The sequence below is a fragment of the Silurus aristotelis genome, assembly GCF_946808225.1.
Source record: "Silurus aristotelis genome assembly, chromosome: 4".
Taxonomy (NCBI): Eukaryota; Metazoa; Chordata; class Actinopteri; order Siluriformes; family Siluridae; genus Silurus; species Silurus aristotelis.
The window spans coordinates 16,278,295-16,295,509 of NC_139577.1; the positions used below are offsets into that span (position 1 = coordinate 16,278,295).

A 17,215-nucleotide genomic window follows, 5' to 3' on the forward strand; every position below is an offset into this window, starting at 1 on the left:
CCAATAGGAGCCGCTCTTGCACACTATATAATAAACGCGCAATCGCGAACTTCAGCTGGAGTAGAGCCGTGCAGCACACAGTACAGACGGGGGAAACGAGAGAGAGAGATTTGTGCTCAAATACGTTCTCTTTCAGTAGTTATCCACAGGTAAGCTTATGTATTTTATTGTATTTTCGTTATTTATTTATTTTTATAACAGAAACGGGTAACCCTATCTTGCAAGTCCACATGATAATTCTGAGATCAGACTGAGTGCACCAAGCTCTTTACTCTTTCCATTGCAACATGAAGGTCTTGGTTTTTGCTGGACACTGTTGTATTCTTTGAGAAGAGATTTTCCATGCGCGACTGAGACTCGGATGTGTAGTTACAATGCCTTGTTTGGTTTGTTTCTTTTTATGCGGAAATACTCAATTTTTTCCCCCCCACCCTCGTTCTCCCACCCTAAGCTTTACATTGAACTTGTTTTAACACTACACACATTCATTAATAATCGTGCAGGTATTCATTAATTTTTTTTGCGTGCCTGTAGCTCCTACAGGGTTCATGTTGCCTTTGCTTGGTAAGAGGCACTTGCTCTGTGTTCATTTCTCACCGTATCTCACTGCTTTCATTGGATTTCTTTTTTTTTTTTGGATTGTGGGCAAAATTGAGTTAACAAATCACTATATTCTCGTATTTTGCATTTAATATTTACAGCGGCAAGTGGTCGGCTATTATGTTTGAACAATTGTATTTTTCCGTTTGTGTGGAAACGCTAACTAGTTTTTATATGGGCTCCGCTCTTCTGCGCATTTAGGGACCTTCTGTCATGCCTTTTGGAAATACACACAACCAGCTGAAGATGAAGTACTCTTGTGAAGCAGAGTATCCCGACCTGACCAAGCACAACAACCACATGGCCAAAGTGCTCACTTCTGCTCTGTATGAGCGCCTGCGCAGCAAAAGCACACCGAGTGGCTTCACGCTGGATGATGTGATTCAGACTGGAGTCGATAACCCAGGTAAAGCTGCTTAAAAGTCTTTAACCCGAACACAAAGCCGAAACCATCTGCTCCAAAGCATCACAACGCACTAAACGAAAGCTCAAAACTCTCCATAAGAGCCCAGGATGACCTCCAGCTCTTCATGGTTAGATTGGGTGCGTTGTGATGGGGGAAGTTCCTGATTATGGAAACCAGTTTCCTGCGTTGTCAAATCTAAACCGGTGTTACAGTAACCTGATTATCCTGGTGGCATTAGGGACACTGCAGAGTTTTAGAACTTGATCCAGGATTATACAAACTAGCTTTAGGTGGTAAATACAAATCGATGCTGTTGTATAATTTGTAGAACAGAATAACAGTATAAATCCATCATATACTATAAAACACCTTGCTAAATTAAAGTGAGGAAAGGCCTTTTTTTTGCTTTCCAAAATCATTAGTATTGCTAAAGTCAATAAATAGGAGTCTGTTTTGTGTAGCAATAAAACAATGGCCACTCCTGCCATTGAGGAATTCTCTGCTGAAGATGAGTACCCAGACCTCAGCCAGCACAACAACCATATGTCTAAAGTTCCTACTTTGGAAATGTACAAGAAGCTTCGTGGGCGTTCCACTTCCAGCGGTTTCACCATAGATAAAGTCATTCAGACTGGTGTAGATAATCCTGGTAAAAGAACACTCAGACTAGAATAAATATTCTGTTCTTGCAATAAGATTTGAATCAAGTTCAGGACTGAAAAAACTCTAGTCAAGTCTTTTGCAGTGAAAGCTTAAATTAGATCAAAAAAAAGATTTAGTCGCAAATGTATTGCATGTTAACCCTTGTGTACTCTTGTTTCTTTATTGACACTTGTTTATTTGCATGTAAAGCTGACTTGCCATGTGTGCATTCTAGGTCACCCCTTCATTATGACTGTGGGCTGTGTGGCGGGAGATGAAGAGACCTACGAGGTGTTTAAGGAGCTGCTAGACCCCATCATTCAGGACCGTCATGGTGGATACAAACCCACTGATAAACACAAAACTGATCTGAACCCAGCCAACCTCAAGGTACTTCTATGACTTGTAATGTGCCAGCTACTGCAGTGTGTGCACGCTAGTGATGGCTCGATCATTTGAACAAGTATTTAATGTTTTAGGAAGAACATGAATTCTCTGTGATCTGTTCATTTTCTTTGGAATGTGCATGAGCAAAGCATTCCAAAATCTCCTTAGGTTATGTACAGGAAACAGATTTTGTAGTTCATTGCACAAGTCCTTCACTTAAAAACAACAAAAATTGACTCCCATAGATGCACCACAATGCAAAAGCATTTTGTGTATATAATTTGCAACAATGTCAAGATTCATAATACAACCATTATGGGAGTTATGTGAGAAGAACTAATGGGATGGACCAGAAGATACGAGATGAGCCGCTCATTGTTTTTTTTGTTTTTTTGTCCATAGCTGCATTGCCATTATAGGAACTGTAGTCAAAGTGTGTATGTAGCTTATCGAAAATTAAACATTTATTTCAAATTAAAGGAACAAAATGATCCAATTGATTTTGATGAATGAGATTCAAAGAACCAAGTCACTAAAATGATCTGCTGCTCCCATCACTAGTGCCCTCTTTATTTAAAGACTTTACCTTTTGATTTATGCTTCTATTCACTTAACTATTTTTTTTATTTTTTATTTATTTATTTTTAATTTTTTTTAAAAAGGGTGGGGATGATCTGGATCCCAACTATGTGCTGAGTTCTCGTGTGCGAACAGGCAGGAGCATCCGTGGCTTTTGCCTGCCACCACACTGCAGTCGTGGTGAGAGAAGAGCAGTCGAAAAACTCTCAGTGGAAGGTAAAGTTTTACTGCACAGTATAGCTCCATCTAGTGGAGGTCTTGAGTAATTAGTTTTTGATCTAGTTTCAGTTTGAATAACTATAAAACTAATTTGTATGGTGCGAACTTGCTTGTACATTAGGGTATGGGGGTGTAAAGATGATTAGATAACCTTTTTAAGCAGTCATCACAAATTGGTAAGAATTTTAGGGTTAGAAATAGTGAAATAGTGGAATTAATCAAAGTGCATTTTAGAGTTTTACTTCACTCATTCTATTGATAATGGCTATCTGAAGTTGCCACTTAAAGAATTAGTATATATGAAACACTTTCATGGGCAAGACACAATTTAAGTGGGAAATCTAATTCATCTGGGTCTGTTCAAACATCTTATTTTCAAAACTGCCACAACAAGCAATATCTAATCTGATTTATTACTACCACAGAGGTTACTAATTGCATTTGCTTTATTTATTTGAACTTGTGATTGCAGAGGTCTTTGGTTGAATTATTTATTTTGCAATTCTTCTAATTTCATATGATTTGGCTCTATTCTTTTTGTAGCTTTAGGTGCCCTGGGTGGAGATCTGAAAGGGAAATATTATGCGCTAAAAAATATGACTGAAGAAGAACAGCAGCAGCTGATTGATGACCACTTCCTGTTTGACAAGCCTGTTTCACCCCTGCTGTTGGCCTCTGGAATGGCTCGTGATTGGCCAGATGCCAGGGGTATATGGTAAGTGCATTTAGGCTGAGTTGCTATCACATCTGAAGGTAGTATTGTCAAAACAAACACACAAAGCATGTTTTTATAAACATATCTGCCTCCACTTTATATATAAACTGAAGAATATGACCATGTGTGGTAGCAGTTTAAAAGTTTCTTGGGAAAAAAAAGAGAACCTAAATTGTTAACTTGTGCATCTGTTAGTCATAAGCTTGAGTATGTACAGTTTAGACTAGTGAGTTAATTCTTTGCATAATCAGTGTGCCACAAAATGCTATTTGCATGTAATACAACTTTTATTTATTATTCCATTTACTGATCACGTTTAATGTTTTTCAGGCACAATGACAACAAGACATTCCTTGTGTGGGTGAATGAGGAGGATCACTTGCGTGTCATCTCCATGCAGAAAGGTGGCAACATGAAGGAAGTGTTTAACCGTTTCTGCACAGGCCTCACCAAAGTAATCAATTCAAGAGTGAAATTCCATACAGTTAAAGTAGTTAAGGAGTAATTGAGTCTAGTAAACGTTCCTGTAAATAACTGCTGCTTACTGACTTGTACCCTTTCAGATTGAGGAGCTGTTCAAAAACAAGGGCCATTCATTCATGTGGAATGAGCATTTGGGCTACGTCCTCACCTGCCCATCCAACCTGGGTACAGGGCTGCGTGCAGGTGTGCACGTCAAACTTCCCCATCTGAGTAAGCACAAAAAGTTTGAGGAGGCACTGAAGAGGTTACGCCTGCAGAAGCGTGGAACAGGTAAGAAAATGTGACAGAATGTCTGAAGCACCCAGTGGTGCCCTCTGTAGGCTATTGTAGTGAACAGGAGGCTGATGGCTCTGGCACTAAGACAAATGTGTTCAACATGACAGGTGGTGTGGACACTGCTGCAGTGGGGGGTGTGTTTGACATCTCTAATGCTGACCGGCTGGGCTTCTCTGAGGTGGAACTTGTTCAGATGGTGGTAGATGGTGTCAAGCTGTTGATCGAGATGGAGAAGAAACTGGAGAAGGGTCAATCTATTGATGACCTCATACCTGCTCAAAAGTAAATCTAGCAACTGGCTTCTACCTCACTCATCCAAGATGGTCCTTTTCATCCCCCAACCACAGCCCACTCCTGAGATGAAGTAAAAATGTATTTTATTTAAGACTCCTGTAATATGGTGATGAGAATTAAACATTCTACCAGTTCACATGTCTTATCTTCTCTTAAATATGAATAGCTGTGAAAGCCTCAAATAATGCACCTACTGTGTTCTCTGGAATTGTTTTAAAATCAAACACAATTCTATATTTTAACTTGAATACTGATTTTAGGCTCCCCTTAACACAACCAAAACATTGTTCTGCCCTTTTCAATACAGTGTAAAAATAAATATTCTAAATAACTTTTTTAAATTTGGTTAGTTCACTTAAACATCAAACATCATGGAGTAAACCAGAAGAAAAGCCAGATATGTAAAGCATGCTCCACAAAGGCAACATTTGACCATCTAATACGACAAGGAGCCAGTCAACCTTTCACAATTTGTCAAAGTATGTGGGCAGCTCCTCACATCCATATGTGAACCTTCTTTAAATTGTTGCCACAACGTTGTAACCACACAATAGCAAACAATGTTTTAGCCATATAGTGCAAATGAAAAGAATATAGCAGACTAGAATAAAGTTACAATCACATGTTCCATCACCATAGCTTTTGTTGCAATGCAGTCAAGGTTTGGTTCCCCAGGTGGTATTTAAATGTAGAGCTGAATTCACAATCATGGTAAGAGGAGAAGGGCAAAGGGCTCTGAGTGATCAAGAAGGAAAATTTGATAAAATTTAGATACTTATTTTTAGCAGAAGGGTTTGTACTGTAAGAACTGATTAAACATCAAAGCAGAATAGAAGCACATTATTATCCAATATATTGAGGCTAGTAGTGAACACAATCACAACCCATTCAAAGCATGCGAGAGACTCTTCTCTGCCCTCTCTTTCAGCATTACTCAAGAATCATTCAGAACGAGAATACCACAAAGTTGAACAATCCAGCTAGTGAGGTGGTTGCAGAGTACTTAGAGGGTATGTGCGTGCTCTGGAGCCATTAATTAGATCCATTCAGACTACAAGTTGCTCCAGCAAACAGTTGGAAAGAAAAACACCACACAAACACAAAGAAGTAAGAGAAAGAAAAACAATGTTATGGAAAAATACTTGGGTAAAAAAAAATTTTCTGGACATTTTTTTTTTACATTATTTTGCTTATAACCAGAGTGAATGTTGCTGTCTGCATTTGCATCATAAAGGCCTTTGTAGATAAGTTACTTAAGGAACTAAAAATAAATTTTATATAATCTGTGTACAAACAGCCTGAGCGCTTATAGTATCTGTGTGTGGAGATATTTCTATAATTTAATTTTAATATAAAGAACATGCACACAGTAGTTTTTAATTCTGCTAATATTTTATTTATTTGAATATTGTTTTAATTGTATTTTTACACTTTTTTCCCCTCTTTTTTTTCTATTTTATTTTCCAGATATTTTATTGTAATATGTATTGTTCATGATTTTGGATTGATGTGTAATTTGTCTAATTGTTATGTAAGCCTTTTCGGACATACAATTTATTATCCCACACATGGTGCACTGACAACAACCTGCTGCTTAACACCAAGAAGACAAATGAGCCCATCGTAGACTTTAGGTAGGAGAAAGGTGGCGCACACACACATCCATCCATAACAATGGAGTAGTAGTAGACCATGTCACCAGCTTCAAATTTCCTTGGGACCCACATCTCTAAAAACCTCTCCTGGCATCCCTGTGAACTTCTAATGTTGCACCACAGAAAGCATCCTGACAAGCTGTATTACAGTCTTGTATGGAAACTGCTCTGTGCCAGATTGGAAACGCTGCAGAAGGTGCCCAAACACATTGTGGGAACTTCACTCCCAAAGACTGTTTGTTAACATTAACAGAAAACACTGTAAGGAAAGCTTATATCATAAAGGACTTCTCTCACTCTGCCTATAGACTCGAGTACCCTCTGGAACTAGACAAGCAGGTTCAGAAACTGCTTTTTCCCAGCTGAATTTGGCACCCCGGTAGAACCATCAACCTGAAAACCTCATTATCATGTGACCCCAACCAGGACCCACAGAACTGAAGATCATACCCAAGCCAGCATGTCCATGTGGGTCCCACATAGGTTTTATCTGGGTTATATGGGCATCTCATGGGCATGGGGTCAGAGTGGGCACTTTGATGGGCTGAATGTGGGCCCCAGCTTAGTCAGGGTTGTGGGCCCCAGTTAGGTTGACCATTTTGTTAATTCAAGGGTCCTGTATGGGCCACATTTGGGCTATATTTAGTTATATTTGTCAAAAGAAATTCAGATTCTATCATTCAGTTGATGATGAATTCAATTATTGTTTTTTGCGTGTTTTATAAAACAAATAGATTAACAGAAATTATATATATTAACAATAACATAGTATGACCTTTAGTTAAAACAAAAAAACAGAGTCTCCCATTGGCTCCTGTGTCTCCCGCCTTCTCATTCTGAAGAAACGGTCATCACTCACTACACTGGAGCACCTGACCTGACCTGGATAACCTGACATCTCTATCACAGTAACAAATTAGGTTTTGTTTTAAATTATTCACACTTTACTGTTGCTTTTATTTATTGTATACTTCTGAAAGATTTCTGGTAACTTTAATTACCACAAATCAAGGTAAGTGTGGAGAGTGAACTGGTTTACCTCAGAGATAAACACCTGTGGAAAACTGAACATTCTTAACGATTTGCAGATAACTAGGAAATTGTCCACTACAATGTGGAAATAACAACTTTTCAAACTATTTTCACCCGTGTTTTCTCCATATAGTGTCCTCATGATAACAGGAGGGTGAAACAGTAAAAGCACTGTGGACCACTCTTACTCTTTCACTACCATGTGTATATACAATACACAGAGAAAAGCTCTGAGGAGATACTTGTCAATACTTAACATTATTTTAATGTGATTTAGGTGAAATAGGTAGAGGTGATAATAAAAAGTCCATATTTATATAATTTCTGAACATGAATAAAAAATATTATACATTATAATTACGTTAAAGATAATAAACGTAATTTTGCTCCGTTCAGAAAGTCAGTCAGACTCCTCATTAAGTCGAGTCGAACACTTGCTGCGTTAAGGCTTTATGAAGACAAAACATCGTTATAAGTAAGTAGCTTAAACTAATGTTACAGCGGTCAGTTCATATTCACGGTCCAAAGTGAACCAGTACGAATTTAATAATCGATCTGTGTTAAATTTCCCCACTAATTATTCTAAACATTAATCACAACAAAGCCTGAAATTCACCATATTGATGGATTTCACTTTTTCATAGTATTGTGTAATTTTAACATCATTTACTCAGATCAGTTAACAGTTTGGGCAAATGGGGGATTAGAAGGTGCTTATTATTGTGACTTTCTTATGCTCATGTAACTTGCATGCTTTATACATACAAATAATGGGTTATGCCCTGTTTGATGTGGTAGCATGCTCTACTTTATATTAATTTTTTTGCTTTACAGGTAGCCTGAAGCAGAACCCATTGCTGAAAACTGTCAGTAAGAAAGAGCTGGAGACAGCGCTCTGAAATGGTTTACAAATGCACAGAGAACTGGAAGTGTAAGTCATATAACTTATAGCTAGGGCTGCACAATTAATAATATTTTATCCCAATCATTGTTTTTGCCTCTGTTCAATTAAGGGAATACTTCACCTTGAAATAAAAAAAAATCTTATAAATTACTGATCCTCAAGGCATCCTATACAGTGGCTGAGAGAGCTCAACATGCTGCCACTTAAGAAAACACATGCAAATAGAAAAAAACAACAGCAAATTAAAAAAACACGTTATCAGTTTGACAACACATGTGCTGCAAACCCCCACAATGCAACCAAGTACAGAAACACACTGCAAATCTTTACAACACAACCAAATAGCACAGATCACACAATAAATGTTTCAAGGGGACCACAACGAGTGACAAACCCAGGACTGCTTATTGTTCAATGTCTATTCGTCAGTGGTGTTGTCGATGACCTGAAAGGTGAGTTGTTTGTTTATTTTATCATTGTTTTTTTATGATTCCTTGGCCTTTTGCATATTATTATCCTAAATTATCTGATGAAATACACAATTAACTGTAAAACGTTATTATTATGCAAAGCCAAGAAATCATGATCAGGATGTTAAAATAAACAAAAAACTCCCCTTTCAGATCATCAAGAACACCACTGATGAATAGACACTGAACAAGCAGTCCCGGGGTCGTCACTTGTTGGGGTCCCCATGAAACATTTATTTTGTGGTCTGTGCTATTTGCAGTGCAAATTAATTGGTTATTTGCAGGACGTTTCTGTATTTAGTTGCGTTGTGAGGATTTGCAGCACATGTTGTTTAACTGATGATGTTTTCTTAATTTGCTGGTGTTTTATCTATTTGCATATGTTTTCTTCAGTTGCAGTGCGTTGAACTTTCTGGGCCACCGTGATCCTAGGTGTGACATCTTTCAGCTGATCAGAATCATTGTTCTAATCCCTAGCTTTTGGCAATGGCCAAATATTTGTTTAAGAGTCAAGTTCAGACACAAGGTTGATATTTTAATTGTTACAGTTCATAAGTTTTGGATTCCTGGTCCCCTGGCATGAGTTATTACTGTGCGAGGCAGAGGTGGGAACAAATCACTGATGAGATTCTAGGATATTTCTTAATTATATTAATGCATGTTTTTTAGATGCTGCTGTGAATGGTAGTATTTTAAAATGTACTAAATTCCCTTTTCTGTCTTCTATTTATTTACTGTTTTGTAGGTGTGCAGCTGAGGAATCTGCATAGACCCACCAGTGAACTATTTTACTCAGTAAATCTGTTATTTCTGTTTCTTGTTTACTTGAATTAATTTGAATTAAATGTGATTTACACATTCTGAGATGAAGTCAATTATTTTTCATAGTTCAAATACTCAACCATTTAAACAAAGAGCAGCACATAAAATCAACTAATATTAGTTCTTTGTTTGGTCAGGCACAGTTTTACATTGTAACTGAGGTTTGAAATGGTTTGTCAGTGGATTTTCCATAGTAACACATTAAGTTCACCCACAGAAATCAATGATAAAATTAATAAATGGGACCCAAATCTCACCCACTGTGGTCCCACAACAACCCCATAAAGGGGCCATTTGTGGGTTGACCCATGATTGAGTCATGTGGGCCCCATAAGGGTCCTTTTTGTAGCCCACTTTGGCCCCATTCTTAACACCTATTTGGGACCCAAATGAGCCCATATAAAGAGCACCTATAAGGGTCCCACTAGAGCCCACCATGGACCCATCAGTGGCCCCTCTGGGCTAACATACATGGGGCCCATGTGGAGCAGATGGACAAATTTTGCTGGGTCCCATTTGGGTTGCCCATGTAGGACCCAAGTGACAGCCCATCAAAAACCCACATGGGGCCCACATGAAAATGTTGGCTGGGACACTGCATAACAGTGGTGGGAGCAGTCAAAATAGATGTAAAGACGCTTCATAAAGGCGTTTCCGTTATAAAAAGACAAAAAACAAAATGACACACATTTTTTTTTTACAAATCTCAGTGCATTTTCAATCTTGTTCCACATTCAACGGATTTTGCCTTCACTTTTCTCAAAATCTCCAGAGTAAAATTAATTTAAAATTAATAGAGTAATAGACAGGGACACTGTAAATAAGAATAATTTAAAAGATTGAGCAAACCTATAAAGAAAAATGTTTTATGAGTGTTTGAATGTGGAACATGATTGAAAATGCAGTGAGGTTTGGAGTAAGTTTGCCTTCAATTTTCTCAAAAACTCCACAGTAAAATGAGTTGAAATTTGAAATAAGAATATAATAGACAGGGAGACTCTAAATAAGAAATATTTGAAAGATTGAGCAAACCTAAAAAAAAAAAAAGATTTATGAGTGTTTGAATATGGTGATTCAAATGCTCTGATTTTGATGTATTTTGACTGCTCCTACCACCCATACCGTAAGTGTACGATTAGACGCGCAAAACAAAGAAAAGTGCGGCTGCTTAACCGTGTATTTTCAAGATGCCGACTGTTTTAACCGCATTGATACCACTGTACTCGTTGTATACACGCACCTTTCTGTGTACTGTTTATTTATGTTCATATTATTCATTTATTCATTTATACTATTCATTCATCTGCCACTATTTATATCTACATCCCCTGGCAAAAAGTATGGAATCAGCCCTCTCAGAAGATGTTCATTCAAATGTTTAATTGTGTAGAAAAAAAACAAGCACATATATGCCACAAAACAATTTTCACTCAACAATCCAAACTTCTGGCTGTATAAAACACTTTGGCATATATGTGCTTGTTTTGTTGTATATCATAGCCTTACCAACCTGTACATATGTAAATATTTTACACTGCTACAAATGCACTTCTGGTTAAATGCTAACTATATTTCATTGCCTTGTACCGTTACTTGTGCAACGACAATAAAGTTGAATCAAGTCTATATAGACCATTACAACGATATTGAGAAACTGTATTTATTCTTGCGATTTTAAATACCAAAATTAAAACTGCTACTCTGTTGTTTGGTGGTTACATGCTCTCAGACCAGGAACTCACTTGCTGTCGGAAAAATAACGTGGTTAGATTTCCGAAAAACACAACATGACGCTTAGATTGCAGCAGTGAAGTGAGCAGCTCGAGGATATCTACTTTTATCTAAAACCAACAACACGTGATGAATTACAATTTTATATCAATTAGAAAAAATACGACACGTTAACTAGAATTTAATTACAGGCACCTTCTTGTTTATTCGTGACCAGATGGAGCAATTAAACACTCACACTTCCATCTCATCTCATCTCATCTCATCTCATCTCATCTCATCTCATCTCATCTCATCTCATCCTCTCGCCATCATAGACTGTTATTTTCCTCGTTTCCAAATCACTGTTCTTAAGGTATGATCTCCAGATCTTATTTAAAGTTGTAGTACATCATTTATAACCTTAAATTTCACTTCGCTTCCAAAATGTGATTTATTATTAGAATAGACATACATACATAGTATAGTCTTACCGCCTAATGCAACGCGCACTAATAACCCCCCAGGTTACCATAGCAACGGCCCGAATAGAGGACGCTTTAAGCAGCGTGTGACGCTCCAACCCGATAAACGTCGTCCACGTTGTATGAAAAACTCATTCCAGCGTTTCTACTAAGGAAGGAACTTGTTGGAATTCACACTCCGTAAATTCTTTATCGCTACTCTCGAATAGACACTCGATCTTAACCGGATCATAATACACTTCTGGATACAGTACTTCAGGTACACGATTAATGTTCAGAGTGAAAAGTTGGTGCCCTCAATGTCTGATTTAAGGGGTCCAGTAATTACACATTAACCTTTATCAGATCTTTATAATAATATAATAATCACTTTAATGATCGTTATTAATAACGTGTAATTACTGGACCCTTAAAGCATTGCTGATGGCGCTGTTTTTAGATTTTTATATTTACAAATCTTAAAAACAGCGCCATCAGAAATGCTTTAGGTCCTAACGAGGTTCCTAAACTTAGGTCTAAACATGCACAGAATCATCGCAACGCATTTGTTATTGTTTACTTTATTGTAATAGTCAATCATTTTATATATATATATATATATATATATATATATATATATATATATATATATATATATATATATATATATATATATATATTTATTTATTTATTTATTTATTTATTTATTTTTATTATTATTATTTTTTTCTTCATTATTGAATCTCCACAGGTTCACTCTCTGTAAAAGACTTACTGCTAAACCGACTCCTTCGAGTGAAGACTTAAACAACACTGAAAATGGGCAACGTGTAAGTATATACAATATACAAAACACTATACAAAAACTGTCATTGTATTGTAAAAATTGGCCTTGGTCACTGTAGCGGTGATTTAGCAACGAGCGAGCGAGTTAGCAACTAATGTTTCTTTGCTTTCTTCTCAGAAGAATTCACATGTTGAACTGTAATTTTTATTCTGCAAAGTAAATATAGATAACAGTCCAAATGACCCACATGATTAAACTATGCATTGTTTTCCGTGAAGTTATATTTTTTCCAACCTGACTAACTTCACAGAAAGTGTATCTCGATCACTCTGACTCACATACTGTACCAGATTCACAGTTCTGAAAGCTCTGCGTCAATGCTTTCTCCAGTATATTTTAAAGATTTTGTGCATTCATGACTATAAAGCAGGGCTGCAACTAACAATTATTTTTATAATCAATTATTCAGATTATAAATTACCCAGCATGAGTAAATTTGTATAAATAAATATTCTTATATTCTTATATTCTTATAAATTTGTATAAATAAATATTCTAATTTATTTAATTTTGTATAGAAATGAAATGATATATGCATAAATTAAATATACAAACATTGAAAACAAGCATTTGAATGTAGTAAAGCCGCAGTAAATCATGTTTGAAAACAAATAACTTTTTTACTGTTGTAGCAGACAAATGCAGCAAAATAACATCGGTGTACAAATGCATAAGCATTCGCTCCAAACCACAACAGTGATTAAAAAGGTGATCATTTACTGCTGCTGTTATTTGCTGCTTTTAGATTTAGTGTTTAGATTTAGCTGCTGTTATCTTGCCCTCACGCTAACACATAACTTTAGTAGCCCAACATATCGATAACAGCATTCGTTGACAACAAATTTCATTAATGATTATTATCATCAAATTTATCGGTTAGTTGTTGCAGCCCTCGTTTTAAGTAACTTTAATATTTACAAATTAATTGTTGCTCTTTGGCTTCGTTAATGACTTTGAGTGTCCATTAGAGATGCGTGAATCCGAATTCATCCAGATTAAATAACTCAAGATTCAAGAATACATCTCTACATTTACTCGGATCACTCGAGTCCTTGATTATCTTGCTATTAACACCAACATATATAGATAGAAGTTGTAAACGACACTGTTTAGTTGTTCTTAGTTGTTGTTAGCAAGTAATTGTAGCATGAAACTGACTGAGTTTTTAGGAAACTTCTTGCATAGTCAGAAACACAAGTGACCATGTTTCGTGGGCTCTATACGTGTCCCAAACCATGGGATTTAGCGATTTATCTGAGGGCCTTGAGTAAAATTCATGAGCCCACGAATTCGGTGAATTGTAATGATTCAGTGAATTGTAATGATTCGGTGAGTTCCCTCTAGTGAAATTCCATGGCAAAGGCAGGCAGAATCCCACTGGGGCAAGTGACTTAAGGATCCGTTCACTGAGTGATTTAAAAGGTAAACGGATTTGGATTTTCCATCTCTAGTGTACATGGGCAGGAAACCAAACACCTCACACATTATATACCTTCTGGGTTTTTATTTCGCATTTATTTTTATATTTCTTCTTGAAACGTTTATGTTTAAGACTTAATCTCTGATGTTCATTTAGCCCACTGTTTCTCGCTGCTTTTGTGGGATTTCTTTTTTAGTCTATGTAGCCAAACTGAACAAATTTTTGAAAAATAAACAATAGGCTATATTCTATTAATGTGCATTTAATTCAACAAAACCAAGTTCTTTTTGGACAATTGTATTTTTCGGTTTGTGTGGAAACACAAATGGGCTCCGCTCTTTGACCTTGCCTTTTCTCATTGCTCTCCAAAAGCATTAAAGTATTGTTCATGTAAAAGAAAATGTTCACAAATCACAGATCTATGTTAATGTTTTGTGTTTGTGTAGCAATCAACAAATGGCCACTCCTGCCATTGAGGAATTCTCTGCTGAAGATGAGTACCCAGACCTCAGCCAGCACAACAACCATATGTCTAAAGTTCTTACTTTGGAAATGTACAAGAAGCTTCGTGGGCGTTCCACTTCCAGCGGTTTCACCATAGATAAAGTCATTCAGACTGGTGTAGATAATCCTGGTAAAAGAACACTCAGACTAGAATAAATATGCTGATCTTGCAATAAAATAAAAAACAGAGTTCAGGACTGAAAAAACAAGTCTTTTGCAGTGAAAGCTTAAATTAGTTCAAGAAAAAAAATTTTTTGTCCCAAATAATGTATTGCATGTTAACCCTTGTGTACTCTAGTTTCTTTATTGACACTTGTCTATTTGCATGTAAAGCTGACTTGCCATGTCTGCATTCTAGGTCACCCCTTCATTATGACTGTGGGCTGTGTGGCGGGAGATGAGGAGACCTACGAGGTGTTTAAGGAGCTGCTAGACCCCATCATTCAGGACCGTCATGGTGGATACAAACCCACTGATAAACACAAAACTGATCTGAACCCAGCCAACCTCAAGGTACTGTTATGACTTGTAATGTGCCAGCTACTGCAAGGTTTACAATAGTTCATGAACGATTTGTTCATTTTGAACAAGTCTTAATGTGACTCAGAAGAACATGCATGAGCAAAGCATTAAAAAATCTCCATTTATTATGTACAGGAAACAGAATGAAGTAGTTAATTTTATGAGTCCTATGGTCCGACTCGTTCTTTCTTTTATCATTTGACTCCTATAGATGCTACACAATGCAATAGATCAGATTTTTTTTTTGTTTGAATCTTGACATTATTGTTACAATAATTATGGTAGTCACATGACAAAAGAACTAACCACATAGAGAAGAAGATATGGGGGATGAGCTACTCATTCTGTTATCATAATTTGTATAGTTAAAGTTCTTGTATGTAGACATGTTGGGGGATCTGCTTATTGAACATTTTAAATTTTAATTTATTTCTGATCAAAGGAACAAAATGATCTAATTGACTCAAAAAAGATTTGTTTATTTTGATGAAAGAGATTCAAAGAATTACTTCACGATCCGATCCTCCCATCAATAGTGCTCTCTTGATTTAAAGACTTTACCTTTTGATTTATGCTTCTATTCACTTGTTAACAATTTTTACTAAAGGGTGGGGATGATCTGGATCCCAACTATGTGCTGAGTTCTCGTGTGCGAACAGGCAGGAGCATCCGTGGCTTTTGCCTGCCACCACACTGCAGTCGTGGTGAGAGAAGAGCAGTCGAAAAACTCTCAGTGGAAGGTAAAGTTTCTCGGTTATTTAAATATTGTTTATTTAAAACCAATTCGTATCTGTTGCGCACTTGCTTGTACATTAGGGGATGGGGGGTGCAAGATAAGATTTTTTTTCTCAGCCTGTGATTGCAGAGGGCTTTTGGTTGAATTTTCTATTTATTGTGATTTTATTCCATGTTTTGTAATTTTATGTGTAGGGTTAATTTATCAGGTGGTGATAATTGCTAGAACTAAATTTATCTGATTTGGATCAAAACGTTTTGCTTATACTAAAGAACTGAATTGTTTTTTCTTCTTCATTGGTTTTGTAGCTTTAGGTGCCCTGGGTGGAGATCTAAAAGGGAAATATTATGCTCTGAATAATATGACCGAAGAAGAACAGCAGCAGCTGATTTATGACCACTTCCTGTTTGACAAGCCTGTTTCACCCCTGCTGTTGGCCTCTGGAATGGCTCGTGATTGGCCAGATGCCAGGGGTATATGGTAAGTGCATTTAGGCTGAGTTGCTATCACATCTGAAGGTAGTATTGTCAAAACAAACACACAAAGCATGTTTTATAAACTTTTCAGACCGCACTTTATATATAATTCTATATTTATATACCAAGCATGTACAGTTTAGACTAGTGTGTTTATTCTTTGCGTAATAAGTGGGCCACAAAATGCTATTTGCATGTAATCCAACTTTAATTCTTTTTTAATTCCTTTAATCATTAAGGTGATGGGAAGCAGATACTAATAAATGGTTACAATAAGTATTTGAAAATTGTCACTAGGTGATTGATAATATTGATATTTTTTAGCTAGTGGTAATACCAGTTCTAGTTAATATTTCTGGATATTAATGGTTCAATAAAAAATACTCGGGTATCACTTTAGAAACTTAAATGTCACTACCATGAATGTGAACTGTTCAGAGAACTTGGTATTCACACTACATTAATGACAAAAATGAAGCCAGTCTCTTTTGATGACTAGAAATTTCTATGAAAGTTGGTTTGTAGATCTTGGGGCCAGGTGATTCCATTTACTGATCATGCTTAATGTTTTTCAGGCACAATGACAACAAGACATTCCTTGTGTGGGTGAATGAGGAGGATCATTTGCGTGTCATCTCCATGCAGAAAGGTGGCAACATGAAGGAAGTGTTTAACCGTTTCTGCACAGGCCTCACCAAAGTAATCAATTCAAGAATCAAGAATGAAATTCCATACAGTTAAAGTAGTTAAGGAGTAATTAAGTCTAGTAAACTGTCCTGTAAATAACTACTGCTTACTGACTTGTACCTTTTCAGATTGAGGAGCTGTTCAAAAACAAGGGCCATTCATTCATGTGGAATAAGCATTTGGGCTACGTCCTCACCTGCCCATCCAACCTGGGTACAGGGCTGCGTGCAGGTGTGCACGTCAAACTCCCCCATCTGAGTAAGCAGAAAGGGTTTGGGAAGGTGCTGAAGAGGTTACGCCTGCAGAAGCGTGGAACAGGTAAGAAAATGTGACAGAATGTCTGAAGCACCCAGTGCTGCCCCCTG

General features: G+C 36.9%; 1 protein-coding gene and 1 long non-coding RNA gene across 4 annotated transcripts in view; both read left to right on the top strand.

Moving 5' to 3' along the window:
• Positions 1-4: 4 nt before the first annotated feature.
• ckba (creatine kinase, brain a) overlaps positions 5-17,215 on the top strand; it is a 33,928-nt gene continuing 16,717 nt past the window's right edge. For 2 of the 3 annotated variants that reach the window (XM_083539304.1, XM_083539303.1), the window contains exons 1-7: positions 5-149; positions 802-1,006; positions 14,788-14,942; positions 15,559-15,691; positions 15,996-16,167; positions 16,739-16,862; positions 16,979-17,168. In XM_083539304.1, coding sequence (XP_083395430.1) covers positions 814-1,006; positions 14,788-14,942; positions 15,559-15,691; positions 15,996-16,167; positions 16,739-16,862; positions 16,979-17,168 — 967 coding nt within the window. In that variant the 5' untranslated portion in view covers positions 5-149; positions 802-813. Of the gene's footprint in view, positions 150-801; positions 1,007-1,883; positions 2,039-2,697; positions 2,831-3,376; positions 3,549-3,878; positions 4,003-4,111; positions 4,302-4,414; positions 4,736-14,787; positions 14,943-15,558; positions 15,692-15,995; positions 16,168-16,738; positions 16,863-16,978; positions 17,169-17,215 lie in introns of those variants that run through there. The other variant, XM_083539302.1, reaches the window with a different exon arrangement.
• LOC310724892 lies at positions 11,745-14,587 on the top strand. The gene is made up of 3 exons (XR_014533194.1): positions 11,745-11,938; positions 12,410-12,488; positions 14,372-14,587. It is a non-coding gene; the product is annotated as an uncharacterized lncRNA (long non-coding RNA).